General features: G+C 47.1%; 2 protein-coding genes across 2 annotated transcripts; one reads left to right on the top strand and one right to left on the bottom strand.

Moving 5' to 3' along the window:
* Positions 1 to 813: 813 nt before the first annotated feature.
* LOC104167124 (popeye domain-containing protein 2-like) lies at positions 814 to 5,086 on the top strand (the record flags this gene model as incomplete). The annotated part of the gene is made up of 3 exons (XM_009707271.1): positions 814 to 1,186; positions 4,000 to 4,029; positions 5,034 to 5,086. Coding segments are annotated over 3 exons (456 nt in total), but the record flags the coding sequence as incomplete, so codon positions are not given.
* Positions 5,087 to 8,119: 3,033 nt separating this feature from the next.
* Positions 8,120 to 25,680, bottom strand: PLA1A (phospholipase A1 member A). The gene is made up of 11 exons (XM_009707269.1): positions 25,608 to 25,680; positions 23,627 to 23,828; positions 22,168 to 22,345; positions 20,553 to 20,661; positions 17,153 to 17,254; positions 16,199 to 16,288; positions 15,158 to 15,325; positions 13,981 to 14,070; positions 13,412 to 13,520; positions 9,567 to 9,731; positions 8,120 to 8,204 (listed from the first exon to the last, which is right to left on the bottom strand). Exons 1-11 carry the CDS (start codon positions 25,678 to 25,680, stop codon positions 8,120 to 8,122), a joined length of 1,371 nt encoding a protein of 456 aa, XP_009705571.1.
* Positions 25,681 to 25,904: the final 224 nt, after the last annotated feature.

The raw sequence follows: 25,904 nt of genomic DNA, 5'->3' as shown, positions 1-25,904 counted from the left end.
TTATTATATTTATATATTACAATATACACTCGTGTATTATATAATGTCTTTCATTATTAATAGTCTGGTCTTACAGCTAGGGGGAAAAATGGCTCTGTTAGCACTGGCAAAACCCAAAGCAAAACGAAATGTTCTCTAAAATCAACCCAATAAAATGTCTGGTGAGTTCCCTACCTACACACAAACACAGTAAAACCCTTTTATTTCCTCTCTCACTGAGCTGTGCCACAAGTCCTTCAAGGCCATTCAGCCTTACAGCGCCCAGCAGAGCTGGCGAGTCAGGATGTTGTCCCTCCAGTGCGGGGTGACCAGGCCAACCTTCCAGGTGGCCCTTCCCGCACCCGGGGTCTTCTCGGAGCAGGGGGGCTGGCAGCCTGCCGCAGGGCTACCCGCTGGTGGCTTGGACTGGCTGGGCATGCAGAAACACCCCCCCTCTGTAACATTTCTGTAGAGGGATAAGGACATCTGTGCTGCCCTGGTCATTTCGGCTGCATCGCTCAGGTGTCAACAGGGAGCATCATCTGAAAGCAAGAGAGTGAAATGTAGCCAGCCATGTGGCTGGGTTAAGCAAGGGCATGCCACCAATTGCATAGGAAAAGCTGGTCTTCGGCTCCTTGGGGAGAGGAAACGGAGGTGGGTAAGGATTTATCTGATTGTTCAGCTTGGATGATCTGGCTCTCCAACCCCACTGTCTCCAAGGAGAGCAGGCATCAAAGGGGCTGGGGGCCTTCACTGGAGAGAATCATGCAGCCTCAAAGTGGGTGACCTCCACCCAGGCAGTCAGGCTTACTCCACTCCCTCCCTGCCCCACAGGTCACACTGACAGCTGAGACCGACTGCAGCTTCGTCACCTGGCCAAGGAAGAAGCTGTATCTCCTCCTGAGGAAGGACCGCTATGTTGCCCGGCTCTTCTCCTCCCACCTGGGCTACGACATCTCGGAGAAGCTGTACTCCCTCAACGAGAAGCTCTTCGCCAAGTTTGGCCTTCGCTTCGACATCCGCTTGCCCAGCCTCTACCACGTCCTCGGGCCAACCTCCTCCGAGGGGGAGCCGGAGGACTGCGAGGAGCCACTGCCTGCCTCTGGCCCGGCTGGGGGTGAGCCCCCTCCGCAGCCACCACCACCACCACCGCCGCCGCTGCCGGCACCGCGTCCCCGGGCATCCCGACCTGACAGTGACCTGCTGGGTGAGGACTCCACCAGTCTTGTCTTGGAAGATTTTGCTGAGTTGCCGGGGTCTTTTATGGACTATGTGAGCGAAGGGGAGTATATGAAGTGAGGGCACTCCTGGCACGGGCACACCTCACCCTGTGTGGGACCCCCGCGTAAGTACCCACTTGCAGAAGCAAGTCCTTCCCATGATGCAACTGCCCAGGCAGAGTGGCGGCCACCAGCCCTTGTTTGCTGTGGGTTTGCTCCTCTGCAGCCTTTTTTTGCCTGCTGCCCCAAGGAATCCCAGGAGGTGGGCTTGAGCTCTGTGATTTTTCTTAAGGAAAAGCAGCAGGGTACAGGCTTGACTCCAGGCACCAGCCGTACCATGGGGTGGAAGGGCCCATAACCTGGCCGTAGGAAGCTCTTCCCTGTCCTGTCCTCTCTCCATCCCTCAGGAGAGGCAGACAAACTGAAATGCTGTCCCGGCTGGCGGGTGGTACATGGATGCCCGCAGAGACCCCACAGGGCTTGACTTGGCTCACCATGAGGTAGGGCTGTGCCTGGGATACTCCAGTATTGAGCTGAGGAAGATGTCTGCAGGTGAGAGAGCAGACAACCCAGGAGATGTTGACAGAGGTAGAAACAGCTCCAGGGTTTATAGCGGATTGATAGCGAGGAGTTGCTGCACACCCTGCAAGTGCTCAGTCTGGGCAGGGGGAGAAGGCTCAGAGTCCTTCCTCCCCCTGCCCGCCACAGCTCACCCCAGCGTTTGCTCTGTCCTCCTTGTCTCTGCTGAGCTTCATCTCAGCCAGATCAGTAAGGTATTGAAAGGTCTGCCCTGTGTGGTGTAGCTCTTGCCTCCAATCACCCTGGGTGGACTGACGGGCTAAACTTTGTTTTAACATGCCCCAAACGCTGCTTTCCAGTGAGTGGGAATGAGGTGCCAGCATCTTACTCTGCAAGGGAAAAATTCTGGGCCTGATGGATGTTGGAGCAGAGGAGCAACGCAGGCGAACAGAAATAGGGTGGCTCGTGCTTGAAATTCAGATCCAAGTGGCCAAGAGAGAAATTCCACACTGAGCTACTTTTAGCCAGCTGCTGCACGCCGGCTGCTGCATGCCAGCTGCAGACCCCTGTCCCTGCCGCAGCCACATAATAGCTGCTTTCTGGCAGCCAGACTAACTCTGGGACTGGAATTTCTGTCCTAGAAGTGACATTGCGTATGTCCCAGTTGGGTCTGCATGGCAGGGCTGGGCTGTAGCTGGGGAGACCGCCTTCCAGCAGGCATCCTTGAACATGGTGCAGCATCGCACCCTGGTCTTCCCTGTGCCCGCTTGGGTCTACTTCTGGGCTGCAAATGCTTGGGCTGGGGACTCACTGGCAGGGAGCATGAAGCAGGACACACAGACTCCTAGCGTGAGCCCTGACAAGCCTGCAGTAATCCTCCCTACCCTGTAGTGCTTGTGCATGAGCCTCACTGCTGTGATGGCAAGGGGACCGTCCCTCCTGGGTGCTCTACGTGGAGAAGCTGTCAGGGTCAGACAGCACTTGCTATTTGCATTAGGTCTCTGGTGGAAGCAGGCTTTTTTGCTGTTTCATCCGGTTATTATTCTTAGTTTTTGAAAACAGTGGAACTGGAAGGTCTTCCTGTTTTGTACAATTCTGCTTTGTGTTGAGTCACATGCCTGTTCCTGTACTGCTTCCATGCCTCCAAACTTAAAATCTGGCATATGAAGAAACTGGCCAGGGAAGGAACAAGTGTATTTGGTTTTGCTTGAATCTGACAAAAACTTAGCAAGAGTTTTGCTTAGTGTGTTTTTTAGTTTGTGTTGTGTTGTGGGTTTTTTTTGTTTTGTAAAAAGAAGGCATAGAGAGGAAAAGAAAAAAAAAATCCTTTAGCTTGGAAGTCCTAGGAATGTGAAGTCCCTGGTTTTGCTGGTAGACTGCTCGAGATATGAATTGGCAGCTTTTTCAGTCCTTTCTTGGAGAGGCAGAGATACTGAATCACTTGTGAGGCAGCCATTGTCCTAACTGTCAGGCATGTCTGTTGAATACATGCAATCAAAAATGAATGCAGATAGTGTTGTGAACATGGTGAAGTCACTTTGTCTATGCTTTGCTTGTATTTTGTCTTCTCAGCAGAAGGATATCCATTCTCAGGTCATTCGCAGAATTCTCCCAGTTGATCAAGCTCAATAAAATCAGAATTTTTAATGCAATTAAAAAAGGAAGGAGGCAAGGAACACCGTAGCTTTTTTTAATCATTTCCACCCATTTTTGGTAATGCATCAATACTATGAACATACACACAAGGTGTGTGTGTATGTGTATTGAGAAAGCTTGTGCAACACAGCACAAAGCTATTCTTTCTTTCACAAAACATGAAAACATGTTTTAAAACATGATGGAAGCTGGAAGCCTAGATCTTGTGAATGAGGCAGTATCAAGGTGTGCTGATACTTGCAGTAGAGACCTGCGATAAAAGCCCAAATGTTTCAGAGGCTGGTATCTGGGGTGGGAGAGGAGGATGATCTTCCTTGTCTGTCACATCTGGACACTATTCCACAACGACTTGAGTGCCTAACCACAAAAATTAGTGATACAGAGGGGCTGCAGTTTTCCCTTCTGGCCAGGCACTTGTCACAGCTCAGCGCATGAGCTGAGCAGGTCTGCCATGGCCCAGGGAAAGCACTTTCATAACTTTTCCCTTGGAAGTGGTGAAAACATCCATAATAAACAGGGATATTCCCTGCAGTGTCATTGTTCGAAGTAAGTGATAGCTGCGGTCCCAGAGGTCAGAGCTCCCCTGGGGCTTTCCCCTGATCTGTGCTCTCATCTTCTTCCACAGCAGCTTCCAACCTGGGTAATCACCTTCCAGCTCTCTAAATTCCCCATGCTGAAGTGCTTCTGCGGATCACGTTCCTTTTTGTTTTCTGTCACTACAGCGCCCACCTTGCGATACCACAGTGCAGGAGGGCAATTCTTGAATGCCCAAAGTGCTGCAAAGATCATGCAGAAGAAAATATTCCTGGGAGATATATTGGCTTACTATTCTTATCATCTAGTTCCTTGAAAGAGTTTCTAGTCTGCTTACAAGCAAGACAGGCTGTGATATCCCACTGATGAGCACATTCTTTGAGGAGGAGAAATATTTCAATAATTTATAGGCTGCCTGTTTAGAAGAGGCAGGTTCAAAGGTTCTATTCAAAACTTGCTTTAAGAGTGTATTGCTGTATAGCTCAATGCTCCATAGCAAACTAAGCTTTATTCCTTGCATGGAAATTCAAAAGCCACCTGTTTTTTCCCCTTTTCATGTCACAGTTGTTCTAGTTTGTTGCTATCAAGTGCTTGCAAGAGGTGGAGCGGTTGCTACCTAGTTTTGTACAGTTGTATCTTGGGGCTGGCTTTCTGTTTGGTGGGTGAGGTGGAGGGATGGATGGATGATGGATGGCCTGTAGCTTGGAATCCAAGTTAGAAGGAATTGTTTTACACCTGCTTTGAGAGCAAAATCAAAGGAGCTTGTGGGCTTTGTTTCATTGATATCATGGAAGGTGCTTTGGAGGAATTTGTTTTTGCTGTCTCAGGATGGGAGCATAACCCCATTTTCTGATTTATCACATGTTGAAGATTTATGTAGTTTTGCATGCGAATTTAGGAGGGAAGAGGAGAACGACAGGTAACGGTGGGTTCCATGAGGTTTGTGTCTTGGAAAAGTTTGGAAGTAAGATTTATTCCTGTGGTAATAATGGTGCTCTCTTTCTTTCTTTCTTTTCTTTCTTTCTCTCCACCTCTCCCCCCTCTCCCTTCCTCTCCCATTTTCCTCCCTCCTCCACTGCTTTCCTTCTGCAGCCTCTGGAAGCCTTCTCCGGAGTTCTCCTAACCCTCCCTGCAAAGGACAAGCCCCTCTGGCTCCCACTCAGACCCCCGAACTCTAGGGAACAACAGGCTGGTTTGATCCCGAAGCCCCTCCAAGGGAGTGTATCCTCACGCAGGTTTCTGACCCAAGAGACACTCTTTAGCATGCACCGAGACATCTGCCTGCAGACACGTACACTCAGGAGCACGTGAAGCACACGCGTGAGACTGCGGTGTGACACTCCAGCACCTCCCACCCCGTGGTTTTTCATCAGAGTTGCCTTCCCCAGTGCACTTCCATGGTTTGTTTCCTAGTCCTGCCTCTCTGAGGTGTGCCGGCAGCTCTGACGCCAAGGTACACCGACATCGCTGCAAGCGATACCAGCCTGCTCGCAGAATCTGTGTTCCCGTTGATTTAATGATTCCCATTAAAGTCAGAGATGAAACTCCTGGTGTTTGAGGGTTTGGAGAGAGAGATAACACCATTTGAAAGGCTTGAGTTGATCTCAAGGCACGGAGGGGAAAGGACAGGGGAAAATGGGCTCCCTGACAGCTTTGGCAATGGCTTGCCATAGAGAACATGATATGGAGATTTGATACGCGTCTCACCTGGGCATCCACTGTAGTAAGACCAGAAATTACTTTTCCAGGGGTTAGGATTTTTCATTTATGACAAGCACCACTTCTCAAAGAAGTTACCAACTTCTGGTGAAAGGTCAGTTGTTTGAATTGATTCATTTGGAATAAGAAAGGGGAGGCGTTAGGACTCAGGGCAGGTGTAGGCAAGGAGAGCCTGAACCCCTTTTTTTGTTTTGTTTTGGTTTATGCTCAGTGCCGGATGACCTCAGGGTGCACACACTGAGTGAAGAAATGAGTGAATAGAAAACATCTCTGGGGAGAGCAGCCACTGGTAGGAAGAAGTACAGTATCTTAGATGAGAATAGCATGGAGATGGAAGGCCATCAGCTGGAACAGGCTTTGGCTGACAGGCTTCCCCAGCCATTTCCTCTGTCAGGGAATTGGAGATGGCAGTACCGGTGGAGGAATCCTGTGTCCCACAGAGCCTGCTGCAACCAAGCTGGGAGGTGAGGGTAGGAGCATCAGTCCCTCTGTCAGCATGCACAGGGCAGGGCGTTCTTCGGTGCCTTTTAGAATCATAGAATCATTATGGTTGGAAGAGACCTCAAAGATCATCAAGTCCAACCTCTTGGCACAGAGGTGCGGGGTCATGGCTGTTCTTCGTGTGAGGCTGGCTTTGTGTCGGCCCTGGGCTGGTGGAGGCAGCCCTGCCTGACTTGCGCTGCTCACACGGGGACTGTGGCATGGAGACCACAGTGTGGGCAAAGTTTGGTGTGTCTTGCAAGTCGCAGCTGGGCGAGATCTGCGCCCTTGGGATACGGCACTCTTGCTGAGAGGGTGGAGAGGCCTCTGAAGTGGTGGGTATGTGGGATCCATGGTGTATGCAGCTCCTCGCACTGCTGGTCTTTGCTGTCAGCCCAGGGGAGGAAAATGAGGCTGCCCCAGGCCCGGGCATCATCCTGCTCTGTTGTCACCATGCTCTGTTGCTACATTCTTTTTTTCATTGCCCTTCATATCTAGGACATGTCTCCAGCAAATTAACACGAGAGCTGCTGGGGTCCCTTCTGCAGAGGAACCGAAATGCAGAATGAAACTGCATCCATCTGTCATGGTGCTTTGTGCACCTGCCTGAAGTAGTGGACGGGGCTGGGCTGAATTACACACTGCCCTTCACAGTGCCTGCTGAGGTCATATTCCAGTCTTCAAAAAGAAGCTCCCTGGAAACTCTTCAGTCGCGGCACCTGGAACTCTGTCAGGGTGTCAGAGCCCAGCTCTAACCCCCTCCTGAGTGTATGCTGGAGATGGTGTTTGTGAGCTGGCCTTCCAAACAGGCACATGGCAGGGCCCAAGAGCTCGGATGTGAGCTGAAAGCAGCAGCTAACTCTGCAGTGACACTGTCTTGTGGAGCAGTAGTGACAGCTCATGCCAAATGACTGAGGCTTCTTCATGGCAGAAATACCTTTAGCATGTCCCTCTCTCCTGACCATGGTGTTCCTGGTGCAATTTTCTATCACCCAGTGAAGCCAGTCCAGGGAACCAGAGAAAATGGTCTATAGAAGATGTGATTTGTGGGTAGAACTGATGAAAGACTTGTCTCCTCTTTAATTTGCATATGCATCAAGGTGGTGGAAAAGGTGTGGATGGGTGAGGGCTGTTTCTATGTGCATACGTCTCATATTGTAATCTTTCACCAATTCTTTCCAGACCTCAGGTACTTTTCCAGGTCTGAAAGGCTGTGCTGAGTTCCTGGGACTAATTTGTGTTAGGTGGCCCTGTAGCTACGATGCTTTGTCCTCCTCCTATTACCTTCTATTCTGGGCAGTTGGTCAAATCAGTGCAAAATTGGATGTGAGAGCACTGCTGTGCTCCTTGTGTCTGTTTCACTTCATGTGAGCTTCAGAGAGAACAAGCCAACAGCCAGAAGAGCTGCCCCAAGCCAGTCAGGGAAGGAGATCCGTTCTGATTACTTAGCAGGAGCACTAACATGAGATCAATAGGGTCTCACTCTGAAAGTATCTTACCGATGGGACTAGTGAGTTTCCCATTGGAGCGCTGGCAAAGAACGACTCCTTCTTGTGCCAAACCTGAACCACACTGTTTCCCCTTGCTGAGGAAAAAAGAATACCTCTCACCTTTAATATGAAGATCTCAGTGCACTTTAATATAAAATATAAATGAATCATCCCAATACTCCTGTTGTAGGAAGAGTGATATTATCTCCTCCTTTCACACAGATCCAAACCTTGAGATTAGATGACTTGCCTGTCTCACTTTCAGAGCTGGGTACAGAACCTGTGAGACAAAAGTCCCAATCCAGTCTTTCAACTGAGAGGTCTTGCTGTAACCAGTCAACATTGTACTCACCGATCTGCCGCACTCTTTTTGTCATTGACATTCTGTGCTTAATGCAGGAAGTATATACCTCCCCCCCCCGCCCCGTTTTATGGTGAAAGCATCATCTGTGAGCAGAGAGCAGCAATAGGTGTAGGGCTCCTTTCCGTGTTTGGGTATGCCTGCCTACTCCGAAGGCAGTGCTAGGCACAGGCAGCAGGCGGCTCATAGGAGATGTCTGTATTGCCGGGGAGGGTGAGGTTCCAGGGCAGGCATGACATTGTCCTGCTGTGGGAAGAGCACAGGGAAGTCAGGCTGAGCATCAGCGGGTGGAGGTTGCTATCCTAAAGCAGAGGCAAGCAAGCTGCTGATGGACCTTGTGCTGCTTTGCAAGGCTATGATGAACAGGGTGCTGTGCCCTGGCTGGGATGAACTGTCTGGAGGGGTGTGTATGGGGTTGTGTCCTTCACCTTTCCATTGCCCCCTCCTAGCAGTACCATTGCTGCTCTGAGTGCTCCTAGTTTAGTGATAAAAGCGTAGCTGTGAACCTATGCAACTCTACAGCTTTGTACCTCCATTGCAGCCTAGTCCAGTGCTGCCAGGGGTGCAGGTTAGCACACCTTTAAGACAATGTGCTGTGCTGCCCCATTCAAAAATGGTAAAAACTCACATATCTGCACATCCATCCCAACTTTGGAGTGCTTTGTTCTGCAAAGCACGCTAGGAAGGTATAGTCCTTATGCTCAAGGGAGTGCCTGGTATTTACATAGGAATGCCTCTTTTTTTCCCTATCTGGGCCTACTGGATATATTTTTACTGCCTTGTCCTTGAGTCGCCTTACTGCCCATCAGAACAGAATTTGAATGTGAGGCCATTTTGCCTTCTGCTTCTGGTTTTCCCTGCTTTGGAATACCCACTAGCTTGCTTCAGCCTGGAGCCAGCATAAAAGTCAACTCAGAAGCAACGTGGACAGTTTAATGTGCCAGCAGAGACCCAACTATTTCACCCTGCCTGCAAGAACTTTGGATCTGCAAAACTCCTGGCAAGAATATTGTATTATGGAGAAGACCATTCTCTCTCACAGGATGAGAAGGACTTGGCTGCTTCTACTCTGGGTAAGGTAATTATGGCTGAAGGCATATATTCTACAATGCTTGGTGTAGAAAATGCCAAAATGGTTGTCTTTAGCCTTAGTGCTTTATAAGCCTGTGCAGTATAAGGAGCAGAAATATATTACTTGTCTTCTGTTGTTTCATCCTGAAAAATGTTTGTCTGTCACATTTCAGATGGGAGCCCACTGTAGACAGGGGGAAGATGAAGAGAGCAAGCAAGGACAAAAGGAATAAATTCTAGTTAGTACAAGCTTTTGCCATGGTTTGTGACAAGCATCTTCAAGGTGATGTGAGTCACAGCCATTTTCCTTCCATGGTACAACACTTTTATCCTGGAGGAAGAATTGTAGAAAACTCCTAGAAAGCTACCTTGGTAGTTTTCTCTCTCACAGGTAGAAAATGATTTACATAGGGTCACAGAGATGATGGGAGAGACCTCTTTACGTGTTTATCTAACAGGAGAGAGAATGCATTGTTTCAAACCGCAGGCTGTATCCACAGGGTCAGTGGATGGCTGTAAGATATTCCTGTGACTTACTTGCTCTCGAGAGGCAGCGGGGCTGCACAGAACTTGCCAACAATGGATGATTCATCCTTCCTCCAAAACTGATTCTTGGGTAGATACTTCAGTGTCATGCTGTTTATCTGGCAGAGGGGAACTCTGTGGGCCAGCAGCCTTTTGCCCATCTCCTGGTGCTTAGGTCTGCAAGGCAGGGTGAGATGTGAGGGAGAACGTTCAATTAACCTGCAGATGCAGGCCATATGCAGATGGGTTGAAACACTGGAGGGACCTGGGATATTACTGTGAAGCCCTCACATAATAAAATGGAGTGAGAAGACTCATCTGTCAAAACAGGGCATTGCATGAGAGTCTTACTGACTGTCTCTCCATATTTTATCTCTGTAGTCAGGAATATTTCTGTATATATATCCTTTCTTCCATCACACAATTACACCAACTCTTCTTGCTATGGCATATAGATTGAAACACTGCAGAGCTTGCTACAGAGGGATAAGTGGTAGATAAGGTCAACATCTATGAAATCATGAACGGCACAGACAGGGATCTGTTCACCATTTCTTGCAGTACACGAACTAGGGGTCATCAAAGAAAGTTAAGAGGTGGCAGGCTCAAAAAGATTGCACACTGCACAGAATACCATTTCTTTTAAGCTGTTAAAATCCTTGCTATAGGATGTTGTGTATGCTAGAAAGTTTAGATGAATGTACAAGTCACAGGAGGGGGACTGGACAAGTTTGTGGAAGACAAAAGCCAAGAAGGACAAAGATCTCACCTTTGACTCTGAAAGTCTCTGAGATGTAATTTAGTCAGATGCTGGGAAACTATTTGGGGAAGTATTGCTACATGCTTACACTGCCTTATTTTATACTCTTCTCTAGGTATTTGCTTTTGACCATGTTCAAGGTGGGATGCTTGGATAGAGATGTCTGTCCCTATGCTCTTACCCAGGTAACATGAACTGAGAAATGCCAGAGATTTGGTAAACAGTGTTGTGTGTGGTCGGTTGTGTGCTACGGGGGAGCGCTGCCCAGTGATTTTATGTAGGTGGGCCACCTCCTTTTTGTAGAGTCCATCCAATGGCCCTTCTTATGCTTGATCTGCTTGGCACCTCTGAGAGCCTGAAGATCATCGCTTTCCTTGTGCTCATGAAGAATATGTGTGTGGCTGACTCAATGCAATTCCAGAAACACCTGGGCAACTACCTGATCAGAAACGTGATGGTAGGGAAAGCGGAGAGGTGACAAAAGGGTCAGGAAGAGCCTACAACTCTGCTAACCAAAGTAGCTCCTGGGAGCAGGCTGACAGCTGCACTCAGTATCTTCCTAGCCCAGAGTGGCCAACCCAAACCAGTACATCCAGTCCTTCCCTTAGACTGCAGTGGCAGATGCTGGAGGTTTTGCGTGTCTGACTGTGTCTGGCTTGAAGCTGCCAAAAATAGGAAGCATCACGAAATTGTGGTTATAAAGGTGAATAATGGATAGCAAATGGAAAACGGAGGAGAGGCCATCTCTCTACTGCATATTGTCCATGGGCAGAATCCAGCCCTGCCCTAGGACAGAGGAACACAGTAAGGTTAAGCAGGTTGAAGAAAGTCACTCCGGAGACTGACATTTGGTCCAACCTCACACAACCTTTGGATGGATGTAGGACACTTGGCTGGCTTCAGAAGTATGTTTTCTTGGATATGGGGTATGACATCATGTGATGTGTAAGCAATGGCAATGCAGCTGGGAAGTGTGCTGTGTAACAAGCTCCTTACTCTGTCAGCCCCATGGCAGCTATGGGGCTTGGGGACATGTCTCTTGGGGCACTCTGAGCAATGTGTCAGGTCACGGCATCCTGAGGAGTGAGATTGGAATTGTTGTTTAGGAGAGGAGAAGAGAAGGGCAATGTGATGCAAGACACAACCATGTGAGTGTCACTTGCTGAAGGTATGAGACTGGCTGAACACTCCCAAGTCCCTTTGCACTTCTGGGGAACTGCAGGATGGCATGCATGTCAGATCACCTGAAATAAGTCAAAGATTGATCAGTGTCTGAACTGTGATGTGAGAATCTATGTTTAGATGTCCATTTGCCACTCTGAGCTTGACTGCACTGGAGGGCTGAGCTTTGCCTAGAGAGGGAACATTTCTTTGCTCTTTGCTACAGCGTGAATTAAAAGGGAGATCTTCAATTTTGCACTCTCGAATCTGTGGGCTTATTGCTGTAAGCAAATTTTTCAGTTTAGCCTTGTGCTTCTTAGGAAGGCACTTAAAAGAAACAGCTGCTGTTCTCTCAGGGTAAGGATATCTCTGGACTGGTTACCCTGCTATAACTCCACTGTCTCATTAAAACTTGAGGGTAGAGCAAAGCCCCGGCCTTGCCTACCTGTCTCACGTCCCCAGGCAGTCCTTCCCTCCAGTGCTCACATGCCTTTGCTGGACACCAATCCAACCCTGTGTCCGACAACTGCAAAAGGAAGTGCTGCATGTGTTTCCGAGCAGATCGAGGGTCCTGGCTTGACCTGGGTGTTACTATTTCCTCCCTCCTGTGTCTTTGGCAAAGGCCGATTTGGATTCCAAGCCAGGATGGGGTTGACTGAGCTCCACCAGGCTGGAGTACAAACTCCAAACTGCAGTGCCTGGCTGGAAATCTGTGACCAAGCAGCTATGTAACGCTGGAGAGCACCCTAAAGCGTGGCTTCTCCTTCCCTGGTTCTCACCCCTACCTCCTGGTGCCCAGGACTGAAGCAGCAACACAATTAGCTTCAGGTCACAGTGTTTAGGCTTAGCAGAAAGGACTGTGTGGGAGCCAGTGCTGGAACCCCTCTGATGCTAGGAGAGCTGGCTGGAGCTCTTTAGCAGACTGTTTTCCTGCTTCCTGAGGCAGCCAGCAGCAGGTACTAGCTGCACGTCTACATTCCCCTACCTCCTGGTGCCCAGGACTGAAGCAGCAACACAATTAGCTTCAGGTCACAGTGTTTAGGCTTAGCAGAAAGGACTGTGTGGGAGCCAGTGCTGGAACCCCTCTGATGCTAGGAGAGCTGGCTGGAGCTCTTTAGCAGACTGTTTTCCTGCTTCCTGAGGCAGCCAGCAGCAGGTACTAGCTGCACGTCTACAACGCAGTTCCCAGCCCACAGCAGTGGGCAGAAAGGTGTAGGAAGACTTCGTCAGGGGAACTGTGGCAAGGGCTGTGGAACAGGAGTCCGAGACTGGTCCTTGAATTCAGATATGGTTTGGAGAAGCGTGGTGCTTTCAAGAGAGATCTGTCTGTTTACACATGTGGTCTTGGTCCCCTGCCCCCTGGACTTTTTTTTTCTTGGGTGCTTTGCTGAGTTACTGCAGAGGTAACAAGCTACTGAACGCATTTCTGACTGTGCAGAGCTGCACTTGTCTCCTCTTTGCAACTGCTGTCCTAGTGAGCATGAAGAGAAATGTCTAAGTCACCAAGCCCATCAGTCTGGGTCCTCTAGTGGATGGGGTCTTGCTGTAGCCATCTCTGTCTGGCAGATTAGAGCTGGTAACTATCTGACAGTGATTGCAGTTTGAAGTGGCACCAGGCAAGGGTACCGTATAGAAAATGAACCAGCATAGCAACACTAACGTATGCAAATTTGGGGATTCTGGAGTGTACCTACTGCTTTGTGCGCTCAGGGAAGAGGTGGACCTAGCCAGGGTTACCAAGTAATGGTAGCACGTGCCTGATTCTTGAGAGCATTTAAGGCAAATGTGGAGAGACTCAAGAAGAAAGGTTGTAGTTCATCACACAGTGACTGCACCCAGGGAGATACACTATCCTTGGGCCTTTCCTGGACTAGTATAAACACCCTTACACGCAGAGCTGGGATAAAACAGGCCAAAAGCATGCTCTGTCACTCACATGGTGATCTTCGTTGTGTCCTTGCTGCTGTTGCTGAAGAAAGTGATCTCAATGCTGGTGGCTATATTTCTTTTCTTCTGCAAGTGGAACTCAACCAGGCTGTGATGGACTGAGCAAGAGGCAAAGTATGTGGGAGTGAAGGCGGGTGCTATCAGTTGGACCTACCTCTGCCAAAAGAAGGCCTTTAGCACTCCTTCCCTGCCCCCACCAGCAGAAAGAAGATTAAACAGACTTAAGAAAGAAACTCATCTCTGTGGTATGAGAGGCACAGTAGGCAGGTCAGCGTAGTCCAACATAAACAGATAGGCATTTTCACTACCCTTTACTTCAGTCCTGAAGCCATGTGGCTGTCTTAATCCAGGGTTGTGCCCACACTAATAAACCCATTGGAAAGGGCTTTAAGGGGGAGTTGTGCAGGGTTATTGCTCTTCAGCTGTGTGTCTCAGACCATCTGGGCCACAACAGCTGATTCTGATGGGGATGCTGGGTTGTAACTACCTGTCCTCACCAGAGAATCTGCCTCATTTGGTCAACCCCCTTCTGACTCCATTTTTCTCCTTGCTACTTACCACAGAATGGGGCTGAGGGAGTGGTCATTAAATAAACTTTCACTTCCTCAGGCAGCTTTCTCATGTTGACACCTGCCTGCTCCAGCAGGCCTGCGGGAGGAAATAAAGTCAGTGCAGGAAATAAAATCAGTGTAGGCAGAAAGCCATGAATGACCCAGAACAGAAATATAATTGGTCCCGATTCACCTCCACTCACCCTGCCCAACTCTACTGACTTGGAGGACAGACCCTTTCTTTACAGCAGTGCAAATCAGAGGAAGCACAGGTTTGTGGTGTCTGTTTGACAGGTTAACATCCCCTCAGAAAACCTATTCTGGCTGCCTCAGGTAATCATCATCAGAGTACCTCTCAGTGGCTTTGTTTCGTTCTTCTGCTAACAAACTGTGTCATCAGTCGTACCTGTGCAAAATGAGCAGGACTAAAGACTTCCAAGTCAGGAAACTTAGTCCAGGTGTAAACGACAATGCAAACACAAGGTGCTGGGAAATTGGATTTCTGTATCAAGTGAGAAGACTACCATAACTTGAGGCACTGGCATCACTGACTAGCTGACCATGTGGCTTGGTGAGATGGGGAAGGGGTGGCTGCTCTGAGAGCACCTGTACCAAAAGAGGTCTCTCCTTATGTTCCTCTGGTACCAGACGGTAAATAGCACCAGAGGACACTTCCTCTCCTCATTCCACAGCTCAGTTTCAGAAGGCTAAAAGAGGCAACTAATACCTTCTCCCAGTCCAGGGAGTTCACCTTTGGGGTGGCCGTGGCAGGAATTTATGAGAAGGAGGTGACAAGGCAACAGTGAGTGGTGGTTTGTAGAAGAATGGGACTTCAGGCTTGGGCTAAAATTTCCAGCTGCTTCTCTAAACAAGACACTTTTTGAGCTAATTGCCTATTTGTTAGGCAGGTGATTCTGGAGACTGTCTTTCAACTCTTTTGTGGACCCTATGAAATGTTTAAAGATCAGAAATGTTGAAGATGTTGATGTTCTACCTTGGGTGATATATGAGCTTTTAAAGCATCTCTATAGAAGCCTGAAAAATGAACAGCTTCTTGCTATCCCCAAGGAGATCCAAAGCAAATCCTTCTCAGAGAAATCTGAACTGCATACTGTGCTCTGCACTGACACGCATCAGGAATGTATTGTCATCTGCTCCAGAAAGGTTTCATGCTGGTACTGTACCTATTCTGGGACAGGAGAACAGGAAAGGGTCAGCACAGTCCAGGCAACGACCGTTTAAAAAATCTTGATGACTCGCACAGGGGAACGCCACGATCGGACAGGAATGTTTCAAGGCACTGACATAGAGATGTACTGCCCTCATGTGATCACAGATCAGATACTTATAGCCTGCAAGAAAAAATGCACCCGGAGAAAAGCAGCCATGAGTCAGTCTTCTTGCATGTTCCCAAGGAACTGAGAGTCAAGAAACACTCGTATTGATTTTGCAGCAATCCCCTTCCCATTAATAACATTTTGCAGAGCATCTCTGTGACTGCAAGCCCAGATCCCACTGCAAGAGGAGTTACGCAGGAAGTTAGAAGTGTATCTCCCAGACTAAGAGAGTCCTCTAGAAGAGGGGGGACCACAGGGCTGCCCTGTCTGCATCAGTGTACCGTTGATGAAGGCCCCAAGCTCTCTGCAAGGGGGTACAACAGTGCAGTGACTCTCACCTGCGCTGGGACCCCAGCTGTGGGAAGTGAGGTACCACAGGTGTCCCCTGTAACGTGACCCTCAATGCAGCTGGCTCATCCAGAACATACTTGAATATTTATCCACACTACTTACTGTGTAAAGTCCTATTCTGTGGAAGAAAAAGGCAGTGATTGTACAAGCTGTCTAAGTATAGACACAGCTTGCAGCATGAAAACAAAAAGAAGCTTTTGCTAGTAGTATCCAAGAACCTTTCTAGTAAAAACGTTTTCTTTGTTGATACAAGCTCTACTGGTGCTAGGGTTTTCCAGAAGTGTCACCAAAATCACGTCTCTTGACAGCGGTGCTGCCAAGACACTTGACCTGTATGTGATTTTAATTTCAGTGGCTTGTTGTACTGCTGAGAGGAGATGCGAGGCATGAATCACTGCCGCGATGTGTCTTTACAAATACATGTTGTCTCACTTTGATGTCTGCCCTGACTGTAGCAGGAGCTGGTTGCCAAATAGCATTTTCACAGGCTGCTAAATAGTCATGAAAGCCCTTTTCTTGGCCTCAGAGTGTTCTCACCTGCAGAGATGAATCGGGGGCATCCTGGCTGATCTTTGCCTCCATTGACGAAATAATCGATGTGGCCTACAGGAATTCGGATCCCGAAATCTGAAAGGAGGTGAAATACCACTTCAGTGTTATGCTTGGCTCTTCTATAGGCTTTACCCTACGTGGTATTTGACAAGCCCCAAGTTGGTTGACCATTAGTAGTGCTGGACCCAGCTCCAGTGCTGGAGACAGCAAGGACAGATTTCCCGTTCCTACACGCCTGCATTCTGCAGGTTTTGCTGCACGGAGCGAAGAGTGTTGCGGGCTCTGCCATCAAAATGACTGGGAACTGCAGCTTAACCACCACCTCTGTGACTCAGGTTTTTGATTCTGTATAAAGGAGAACAAAACTGACTACAACCTTAATGGGGGATTATGATGCGTGACTGAGAGTTGTGTTGGTAGAGATTCTTGTGATCTCCAGGCCAGAGGTGTGACTCAAAGGCATCATGTTATTCTTTAGCACATGTTCTGCCTACGTAGACCCTAAGCACTTTAGAAAAGTTACTCTGTTGTTGTACCAGGTGTTGGTTTTACTCTGTTGCTTTCCACTGGCACACTTCTTGCCTCAGGTGGGAAAAAGCCAAATAAGACCAGACATGTAAATTCCTTCCAGGTGGTAAAAGCCACGCCGAGCTGATTCTGCATAAGCTCACTCTGCTGTAGCAGGGTTAAGGAAGCAATATTTGCTAGAAGATTGCCCTCTGTCTAATCTCCACCTGTCTGTTGCTGTGAAGTGCTCTGGGATATGGATACCTGCCAATAAATTTATCATTAAAGTCTATCTAATCAAGAAACATCCTCAGACTGAACCTGAACTCATGGTTATCTGGCATAAAAGGCACCATGACCTACACACTCCTTAGCAATAACGACGGCAGGAGGAACAGAGGCACAGGCCGAAGAAGATGGAAGCTAGCTTACTGTCAGCATCAGTGTGAATGGCTTCCACAAAGAGGGCATCGCTGGGGTCCAGGCGTTCCTCGGGGCTGGCTCTGGTGTACTTAGGGCCTGCGGGATCCAGGCCTGTAACAAAATCAAATGCCTCAACAACAAGTGCTCTTCAGCCCCTCTCTTTCTTATTTCTGGACCAGTTATTTTACCCAGAACTTTAAAAACGTTGCTAGGCAGAAGTGATACATTATTCCCAGGTTGCACTGATTATGCTCCAGAATGGTTTCTGCCCCCACTGACTTCCACTACAGCTCCCTTACCTGTCCTCCGCCGTTCCACTCCCCTTTAGCAGTTTTGTACCTCAAGTTTCTAGGTTGTAAAGCCATGCTTGAGCTTCAAATAGCTTTGACAGAGTGGGTGCAGTGTCTTTTGTATTTTGAGTGAAAGAGAATCAAACTCCACACCTTCCCTAGTTGTACTGTCACCTGTATTAGCACTACAGCCTGAGAAATGTCACAGAATATCATCAGTTAGCTGATGAATTCAGCATCCCAGGCATTAACAAATCCAAGCATTACAAAGGTTTGATACTATCAAACATCCTTAAAACAAAGTGGCTTCTGAGCCCTCTCCCCACAAATAAAATTGAGTCCTTAAGCAGCCATCTACATTTTTGCCTAAAACTTGCTCCTAGAGCAACTTCTGGGGAGTCAAAGGAATACAGAATATTATTCTTGGCAATACCAAGGAACAGGTTAAAGACAATTTTTTTGTTCTGGCTGAGGTTTATCCTGTTCACTTTTCATAGAAAAGTAATCTCACAAGATTTTTTTTGCTCCCCAGGCAACAGTAGTTTGAGAAGTCGCTCTGCTCCACATGCCACTTCGCCTCAGGGCTGGCCAGTTTCACTGCCTCGGACTCAGTCCCTTTAATTCTCTATGGAGAAGGCAATGTCAAGGATATACAAACTGATGTGTCTGCATTTGTGAGGGGAGAGGGAAGGAGGAAAAGGGAAAGAAGGAAAAAAAATTATTTCCTATTCTTTCTATAAATAAAAGCTAATAATGGGACAAGTGGTCAGAAGAATTTACTTTTAAATTTTTTCTTCTGTGTTCTTTAATCTGGACATGTACAAAAATCTGAGAGGTTCCCCACCCACTTCTATGGACCAAGTTTTAGTTATAGGCTTTAAGAGATACTGAAAAGTGTTATCTGGTATAGCTTAAAGTTCTTTCTGAGGCAGGAGAGACACCTCATATGAGCAGCAGTCAATTCTAGCACATCTTTGAGGCAAGTGCATTTCTATTCTCTGTTCTCTCTGCCTACCTCCTCCATGCATAAGCTGCATAAACTCCATTGAGATGCACATCCTCAGCAGATAAGAAAATTATTCACTGAAGCTATACTGTATGCAATTGAATTCCTTCAGACTTTTTCATTTCCCTCTGCAAGTATTGAAACAAATTGCTCTTCAGCAATTTTGGATATGGTCTGTTCATTCCAGTTCCTGTACCATTTGCACTATTTGCTTTCCTGCACAGGGAGATGTCCACAGGAACAGGCACGGGTTAAAAAAAACTCAATTCACAAAAATAAAGTCTGTTCTTTGATCTCCAAGTCTCACTCTGGTTTTGCTCCACAGCTCTGTTTAGGTGACTGAAAACACTTCAGCAAATTATGACTCTGGGATCACATTCTTCTGTGTGTGTATGCATGTGTGAGGAGGCAGGAGGTGAGGTCAGACATATCTTGAGTCTAATTCCACCTGTCTTCAGGCTCCTAAATCTGAACTGGAACCTTCAGTGTGCTGTGAAATCATAGGACAATCAGGAGCATAGAAAAAGGTTTGCCTTCTAGCAGAGTTAAAAAATGATGGAATAAATAAACCTACAGAGCTTTTATTACATGTAGACATCATAAAGGGGAAGAGTCTCTGACTCTGAAGTTAATTACCGTGGTTTCCTGGGAAAGTGTCTGCTCCTGCTTACCTGAAGATGTTGCTGATCATAAAATCCTGGTGCAGGAGAGTGATTACTCCAGGTCCCTCCTAATGTAAACTTTGATTCACACCTTAAAAAAGGACCTGGCATGAAACTCAGCTCCTGTTAAGAAATGCCTGTATTTCATGCAGCGTGGGTAGCTGTGACATGTGAAGGGTCAGCCAACATTTCTCTGGACTGCCCTGCTGAGTGTGCAGTGAGACCCTCCCTGAGGATACCTCTGTGAGACAGAGCAGCAGGGGCTGAGGCAGACTGGGAGCTGTGGTCACACTACTGGAGTCTTTATGTCTGTTCCTTCTTGGTGACATTTTCCATCCTATCAAAATGAATCTCCATCCATGTGGATTCCTAGCACTTGACAACCTTCGACAACCTTCGATTCCTAGACCTTCGACAACCTTATCTGCCTTAGAAGGCAGCCCTGCTTTGAGTGTGGGGAGGGTGGACTACAGACCTTCCAAAGTCCCTTCTTACCCAAATCATTCTGTACCTCTATCCATGCTCCATACCTAAAGGCTGACAAGGCCCTGAGTGAACCAAAAAAGCTCTAAATGCCATGATCAGCCTCTAACCATCTTTCTCTAATTCCCCTCCTGCAACTTCTTCCTCACACCCAGGAGTCTGGCTCTCTGTCTTTAAAATCAGCTCTCATTTGGTACAACTGGGTGGCCTTAGAGGAGTCTGCTGTGAAAACAGCTGACTTATGGGAGAGAACAACAAGCCTCATCTGGGGCCTCCTGGCTTTGGCTCAGGCTCTTGCCTGAGCTGTGTTGTAGGGATGCCATGCCCAGCCCTTTGTCTTGCTGGTCCTGCTTTCATCTTGCTGACTTGACTTCCCGGCTTGACTTTGGGCTTGTCTCATCACTTCAGACTTGCCTGGTGATCACTGGACTGTGGACAACCCTGGTTCCTGTCACTAGACCTGCTCTGCTCTTCTTGCTCAGATACGGTAGGACTGTGTCCCTTGTCAGCGAGGCCACTGCCCCTGCCTACCTTGCTGTCCCCTTGGCTCTCAGCTCACATTTTCCTGCAGAGCAGCTCACTCTTGTTGCTTCCCCCACAATGACATGCATTGTGGGCTTTAATTTTAAGAACCACAGAGGTATACATGCTATAAAGTGGAAGCAAAGCATGTGGGTGTTGTGGGTTTTCATTAGTCATGAGGCCTCATATCGTTTTAAGCTGGCACCAACTTGAAGAGTGAAGCAGAGGCGGAAGGACCCTTTTGCAAATACATGCATTCTTTTGGCAATGTGGAGGGGACTGATGGCTTGAAAGGCATTAGGCTCTTCTGAAGCTAGGAAGAAGCCCCTAAGGGATCTAATGAGCCCTTATGCAATTAAAAGACACTATGGATGACTCCCCTTGCTTGCTCTTTCATTCCCTCCCTTGAAGAGCAGATGAGGACCCAAGACTCAGTTTTATGATACCTGTTATCCGTCCCAGCTGACCGCCATGGAAGTGCCCCACCAGGCCCCCGACATGTGCACCGAGGCTTACCCCAATGATGTGGATGGATGTCCCTGAAACTCCCAAGGCCTGCAGATTGATGATAATACAAATTAATGTTTCTGTAGCAGAAAGGTGAAATTTCCTGTCCCAGCCCACACAGCAGCTCTGTAACTCTTCTAATAGAGGATTGCTTTTAAGGTGTATGGTGGAGAACCAAATAGATGTGAGAATGATGGGTATTGCCCTTTCTATTTTTCAAAGTCTTTCTTCAGGTCCATGGATGCAAACCCAACCCAAACCAGGTTGGTCAGATGCTCCTGTTCGTAACTACGTAGCCTGTAGTTTCTCTTTCCACAGCTTGCTTCAGAATGAATTTCTCTCTCAGCTGAGTAACCCATGTTCAATATGCAAATAACCTCTTTCTTAGTAATGCAGAGAAACCATTGTACCATTATACCACCATTGTACCAATATCCTGAATAGTATTTTAAGATTGTATTTTCAGAGATTAAGGATTTATCCATGGGCTGAACTGCCAGGTAAAACACAGCCACTTAGACCTGATGTGAGATGACCCCATCCACAGGAATTCAGCTGCCTGCAGTCTGGTCTGCGTGATGCAGTACCATACAACGGGAGAACACATGGTACACAAAAGCATGGGAGCAAGATGAAAAATCCTGACTTTGAAATATATAAGGCCATATCCTGGAGCAGTATTGAGGCTTATGAGAAGAGAATATAGTTTTCTGTAGTGTAGTGTTGCAGGAGAGGCTGGACAGAAAAAGTCCTTAAGTAGCTGGACTAGAGCTCAGCACACACATAGAATATGTGGTGGGGATGCTGTCCAGCTCAGTCATTTATTCACTGTGTGACCTAATCAGTAATGAGGGGTGACAGTCCTCTCCTCCTCTACCCCAGCCCCTATCCCCATCCTTCTAATGACACAGCAGCTCCAAGGGTTGCTGTATTTCTGGGTAGAAATGTGTGACTGTACAAGGAGGTGCATACCCAGGAACTGCCATGCTGTGCAGCCTGGGTCTGCAGTGCAAATGTTACACGGAGAGACTACGCATATGTGGTTAACACAAAGATGTACCACCCTCGTCGCCTAAGTGTTGTTCATCTGCGCTGTGCACAACTGAACAGGGATATATCTGGGGATTTCCAGCTACTGGAAAGTATGTCTGAAGCCCAAAGCAAATATAAAATAGCCTCAAATCCCACCCCCTCCAGCTCCCTGAACAAAATTTCTGGGCAGAAGAAGACTGTTCAGTGAAGCATGGACCTGAGAAAACCCAAGGCATCCTTCAGGTTTGTCCTGAGCTGGAGAGGCAGCTGACAGCTGGGATGGTTTTCCAGAAAATTTAAAAACTCAAGAGAAAGAAGAGAAACAGTGACATGCTCAAGCCTGGACTGAGACAGAAGGAAAAAATAAATCTCTTTAGTGCTGCACAGCGCTCACTCTGGAATAAAGAGCTCGCTTGTCCAGCTCCTGGAGACAGAAAGTTGGGAGCAGTTCTCTGGATTGTTTGCATGAATGATGTTCTCTGGCTCATGCTTCCTCCCCACTGGAAATGCACAGTAGCTTACCAGGAGCTTGCTGATGAATTGTGAGATGCAGAGGGCCAGCTTTGTGACATTTTCCACTGCCGAGGGATAGGCTCCTGTAGACCCATAAACCCAGTCTACTGCAATCACGTTCACCTGACTTGCGTGCAGTATGGCACGGACAAGCCCTTCAATCCAGGAAGGTTTGGTACCCAAAGCCCTGTGGAGTCATCAGAAACAAGTTATGTTAGGTGTCTTCCAAAGTAGGACATGTGCCAATATGTTGTTCGCTGGTGCTAGAGCTCCACATGTCTCAGAGGAGGCTGCCAGACAGTTGCTGAAAGTTTTTTCTGGTGCCAGACACCCACACCTGGCGTTCCTTTGCGGTGGTGTAATAACACTTTCCATAATGGGCTGATTCAGAAAGGAACCAGATATTTTAATGAATGAGATAACATTTGCAGGGTTCAGGCGGAGATCTCAGTCTTGCTGTGGTACTTCAGTTAGCCACCACAGAGCCCACCGCTTACCCGCTGGAGTAAGTGAGCTGACCAGGAACACCTGAATCCTTCTCTGCTACCAACTGGCAGGAAGTCCTTTGCCAAATCACCTAGTCTTTCACTGCTACATTTCCTCATCTGTAGGCAATTAAAATAATATATATACACCGCCAAATTCAAGGAAAACTGAGGAGGTTATGATCTACTCACTTCCCCTAATACCACCTGGTGAGGGGTGTGCTATGTCACATGAGGGCAACAGCTGGTTTTCTGACAAGACCCTGCAATATCTTCTGTGGTTTCATCCTCGTCTTCTATGCATTTTCTATTCAGGCTTTTGCACATCAAAACAAATAATGTTACATGGTCACACCTGGCTGAAAAATGGCACAGTAAAATAAGCTTGCAGAATGTTGACAGCTTGAAAAAACTTAGCTCAAATCCCTACAGTTTCAAGTATAATGTGTCTGGCAGGGCTCCTAAATGACTGTTGATAAGTCAGGACATGAGGTCCAAGAAGACAATTTAAAGGACAAGAATCTTGAAGAAAAGATTTCTTAAATAAAAAGATTGGAAGAAGGAAAGAAAAGGAAAGATGTAAAGGAGGAGAGAGTGAGAGAGAGGAAGAAAGAAAGAAAGATAGATTCTGATTTCCTAATGTTTTTTCAGGCTCCCAAAAATGTGAAACACACACAAAATAGGCAGCAGGTCACAAACTAAAGGACTTCAAATTGTGTTGTAATGAGAATTGTCATCAGCATTTGCCATGCCTCTGGCCCTGGCCCACCAGCAGTCTCCCAGGCAATTTCCAGGTCCAGTTTGGGTCTGAGCACTCCAGACTCTGTTCCTAGGTGTTTTGCATGCAGCCACTCTGCTGGAGAGACTAAGAAGGTCACACAAGCAGGAGGTTTCTGTGCCAGCTCCACTCAGTGCTTGGTAATGCCCCAGCAGTGTTTAATTTATCAGTAAAATCTCAGCCACAGTGCTCCTCTGTCTCTCACCTGAAGCCATGGATTATGATCTTGGTTTCCAGGCTGCTGTTGAAGCTGCAGTTCTTGATGCCATCATCAGCTAAAATCAGCTCCCCACAGCTGGGGTTTGAGGAGGTGAACAGAAGAAACCGGACCTTAAGTTTACTGCCCCGTAGGAAATTTGCTGTCTGGAAGTCAGTGCAGTGATGCCTGGAGCATCTGTCTGTATTCCCTGCAACAACAGGGAGTGAATAGCATATTTAGTCTGCATCTGTGCAATGGAAAAAAAAAGCTCATTCTAATTCATTGGGAAAATGAAGGTAGAAATCCTTCTTCTATTGATAAAGATGAAAAGGATAGAACATAAATTAAAATCAGCCTATTCTGGAAACTTCATCTGTCTGATAAAATTGTTTCTGTCCTTTGATGGAATTCCAGCACTGGCTGGGGAAGATAACTGTGGATATCATGGTAGCTTTGACATCTGAGAGTTGATTTACATGGATGACATTCTGTTTTTCTTTTTTTCCAAATCAGCCACACATGCCAGCTACTAAATACATTTATAAGGTGGCTATTAAATCTTTAAAAAATGATTGCCAACAGGTAGTCACTGAATGGCGATATTTCTATTCAAATTCTGGTAGGCTTAGTAGAAGGTACAAGTCTAACAGACAATTGTATCAAAAATCCAGAAATAAATATGAGAATGCTGATGACAAAATGTGTCAGTGATGATTTCCTGTGATTCATTTACTGGATGAAAATGCTTTATGGGAAGGAAAAGGCAGCTACTGGAAAGCACTTTGATCTAGACAGCAAAAAAAAGAAAAATCTCAAACCTGTAGCTAGTAAAAAACTGAGCAAATTTAGGCTAGAAAGCAAGCATAAAAGTTTAGCAGTATGTACGGCTAGCAGTATGTATAGCTAGGTCACCCACAGAAGAGATGGATTCTCCATCGTTTGTCATTTCAGAGAACTGACTGCCATTTTGGAAGGCTTGTTGAAGGTAAGATGTTGGATTTACTGAAGGACTAACGGGGTGAAATTTATTGACCTGCAATAAGCAGGAAGCCAAATAATTGATTAGACGATCCCTTCTGACCTAAAAAGTATTGCTTTGTGAACTGGCATAGTTGCATCCTGCTGCAATGACAATGCATGCACCTTCCCTTTTCTGGACTGGAGGAAGCGAAACAGCCTTGAATCTGCACATAAAACAAAATACATAAATAAATAAATAAAATCAAATAACCAGCTTCCGAACTGCTGGCTGTTCCCATAGAAGATACTTTACACTAGCTAGGCAGAATATGGCCTAAGGGCCAGCACAAAGGAGTAAGATTCAACATTCAGATTCCCGCTTGTGGGACGTGACTATCCCTTACTGTTGTTTATTTTGGTCTTCCTGTATACTTAAGGCAAGAGAGAGAGAGCCGTTCTCTGAGATCAATTCGGAAAAAAACACAGCTCATGAGCCAGCTTAACTAGCAAGGGCAGGTTCAGTGCAAGCGCGGTGCATGTCGGAAAGGGCATAAGATGAGGGGGATCATGAGCAAGGGTAAGGCAGGAGGTGCACTGCTGTGAAGCTGCAGGTAATGTGGGACTGCAGCGATGATCACAAAAGCAGTTTCATTGACAGTACAATTAAAGAAAGAAATGGAAGTGTGGCGTCTGTTTATTTTCTCTCAGCTACTGCAGATTACACTTGCTAAGCTTTCAAAGCAGGAGATGTCGGTGCCAGAGGTCAAGTGGTCTCTTTTCCGCTTCCTTACACTTCAGAGTAAACCCAGATCATTCTTTTGAATCAGGTTAGTAGAATGAAATCACTGAGACTGATTGAATCAATGCATGGGAGTAGAAAAGAGCATTCTTGCACTACCCTCTCTCCTGGTACCTAACTAGATTATAGCAAGGACCTCTTGACACACAGCTTGTTTAGGGAGAATTGAATTCAGATCCTTCTATGTAAAATCTTCAATCCCTTGTCAGGCACTCATGTTTTTCTTACCTGCTTGTGCTGAGCTGAGCAGCAAGAGGACAGCGAGAACAATGAGCAGCTTTTTCTTCAGATCCCCAACCATCTTCCTGTTAGTCCACCACAAGTACAAGGATTGTACAGGGAAAAATAGCTGTGGTGGGTTGCTCGATCAGCTTTACTGTGTTAATGATCAACCACCCCATGCTCTTTTGGGAAAAAAGGGTTGGGGCAATTACCTCTACTCTTATTTGACCTGAACATTAGCCAAAGTCTGTGTCAGCAGAGGGCTTCACTGACTTTTTGGTTAAAGAAGATGCTGACACTCCT

The sequence above is a fragment of the Cariama cristata genome, unplaced genomic scaffold, assembly GCF_000690535.1.
Source record: "Cariama cristata isolate BGI_N322 unplaced genomic scaffold, ASM69053v1 scaffold38059, whole genome shotgun sequence".
In the NCBI taxonomy this organism is placed as follows: domain Eukaryota; kingdom Metazoa; phylum Chordata; class Aves; order Cariamiformes; family Cariamidae; genus Cariama; species Cariama cristata.
The sequence above is the reverse complement of the archived record's forward strand: the minus strand, read 5'-3'. Positions and strand labels throughout refer to the sequence as shown.

Coding starts and splice junctions, on each gene's coding strand:
- PLA1A (XM_009707269.1), bottom strand. CDS start 25,680: ATGGTTGGGGATCTGAAGAAAAAGCTGCTCATTGTTCTCGCTGTCCTC. Junction 17,255..20,552: donor TCAGCTGGGACGGATAACAG/GTATCATAAAAC, acceptor ATTTTGTTACAG/GCCTGGATCCCGCAGGCCCT. Junction 16,289..17,152: donor CATTCACACTGATGCTGACA/GTAAGCTAGCTT, acceptor ACCTCCTTTCAG/ATTTCGGGATCCGAATTCCT.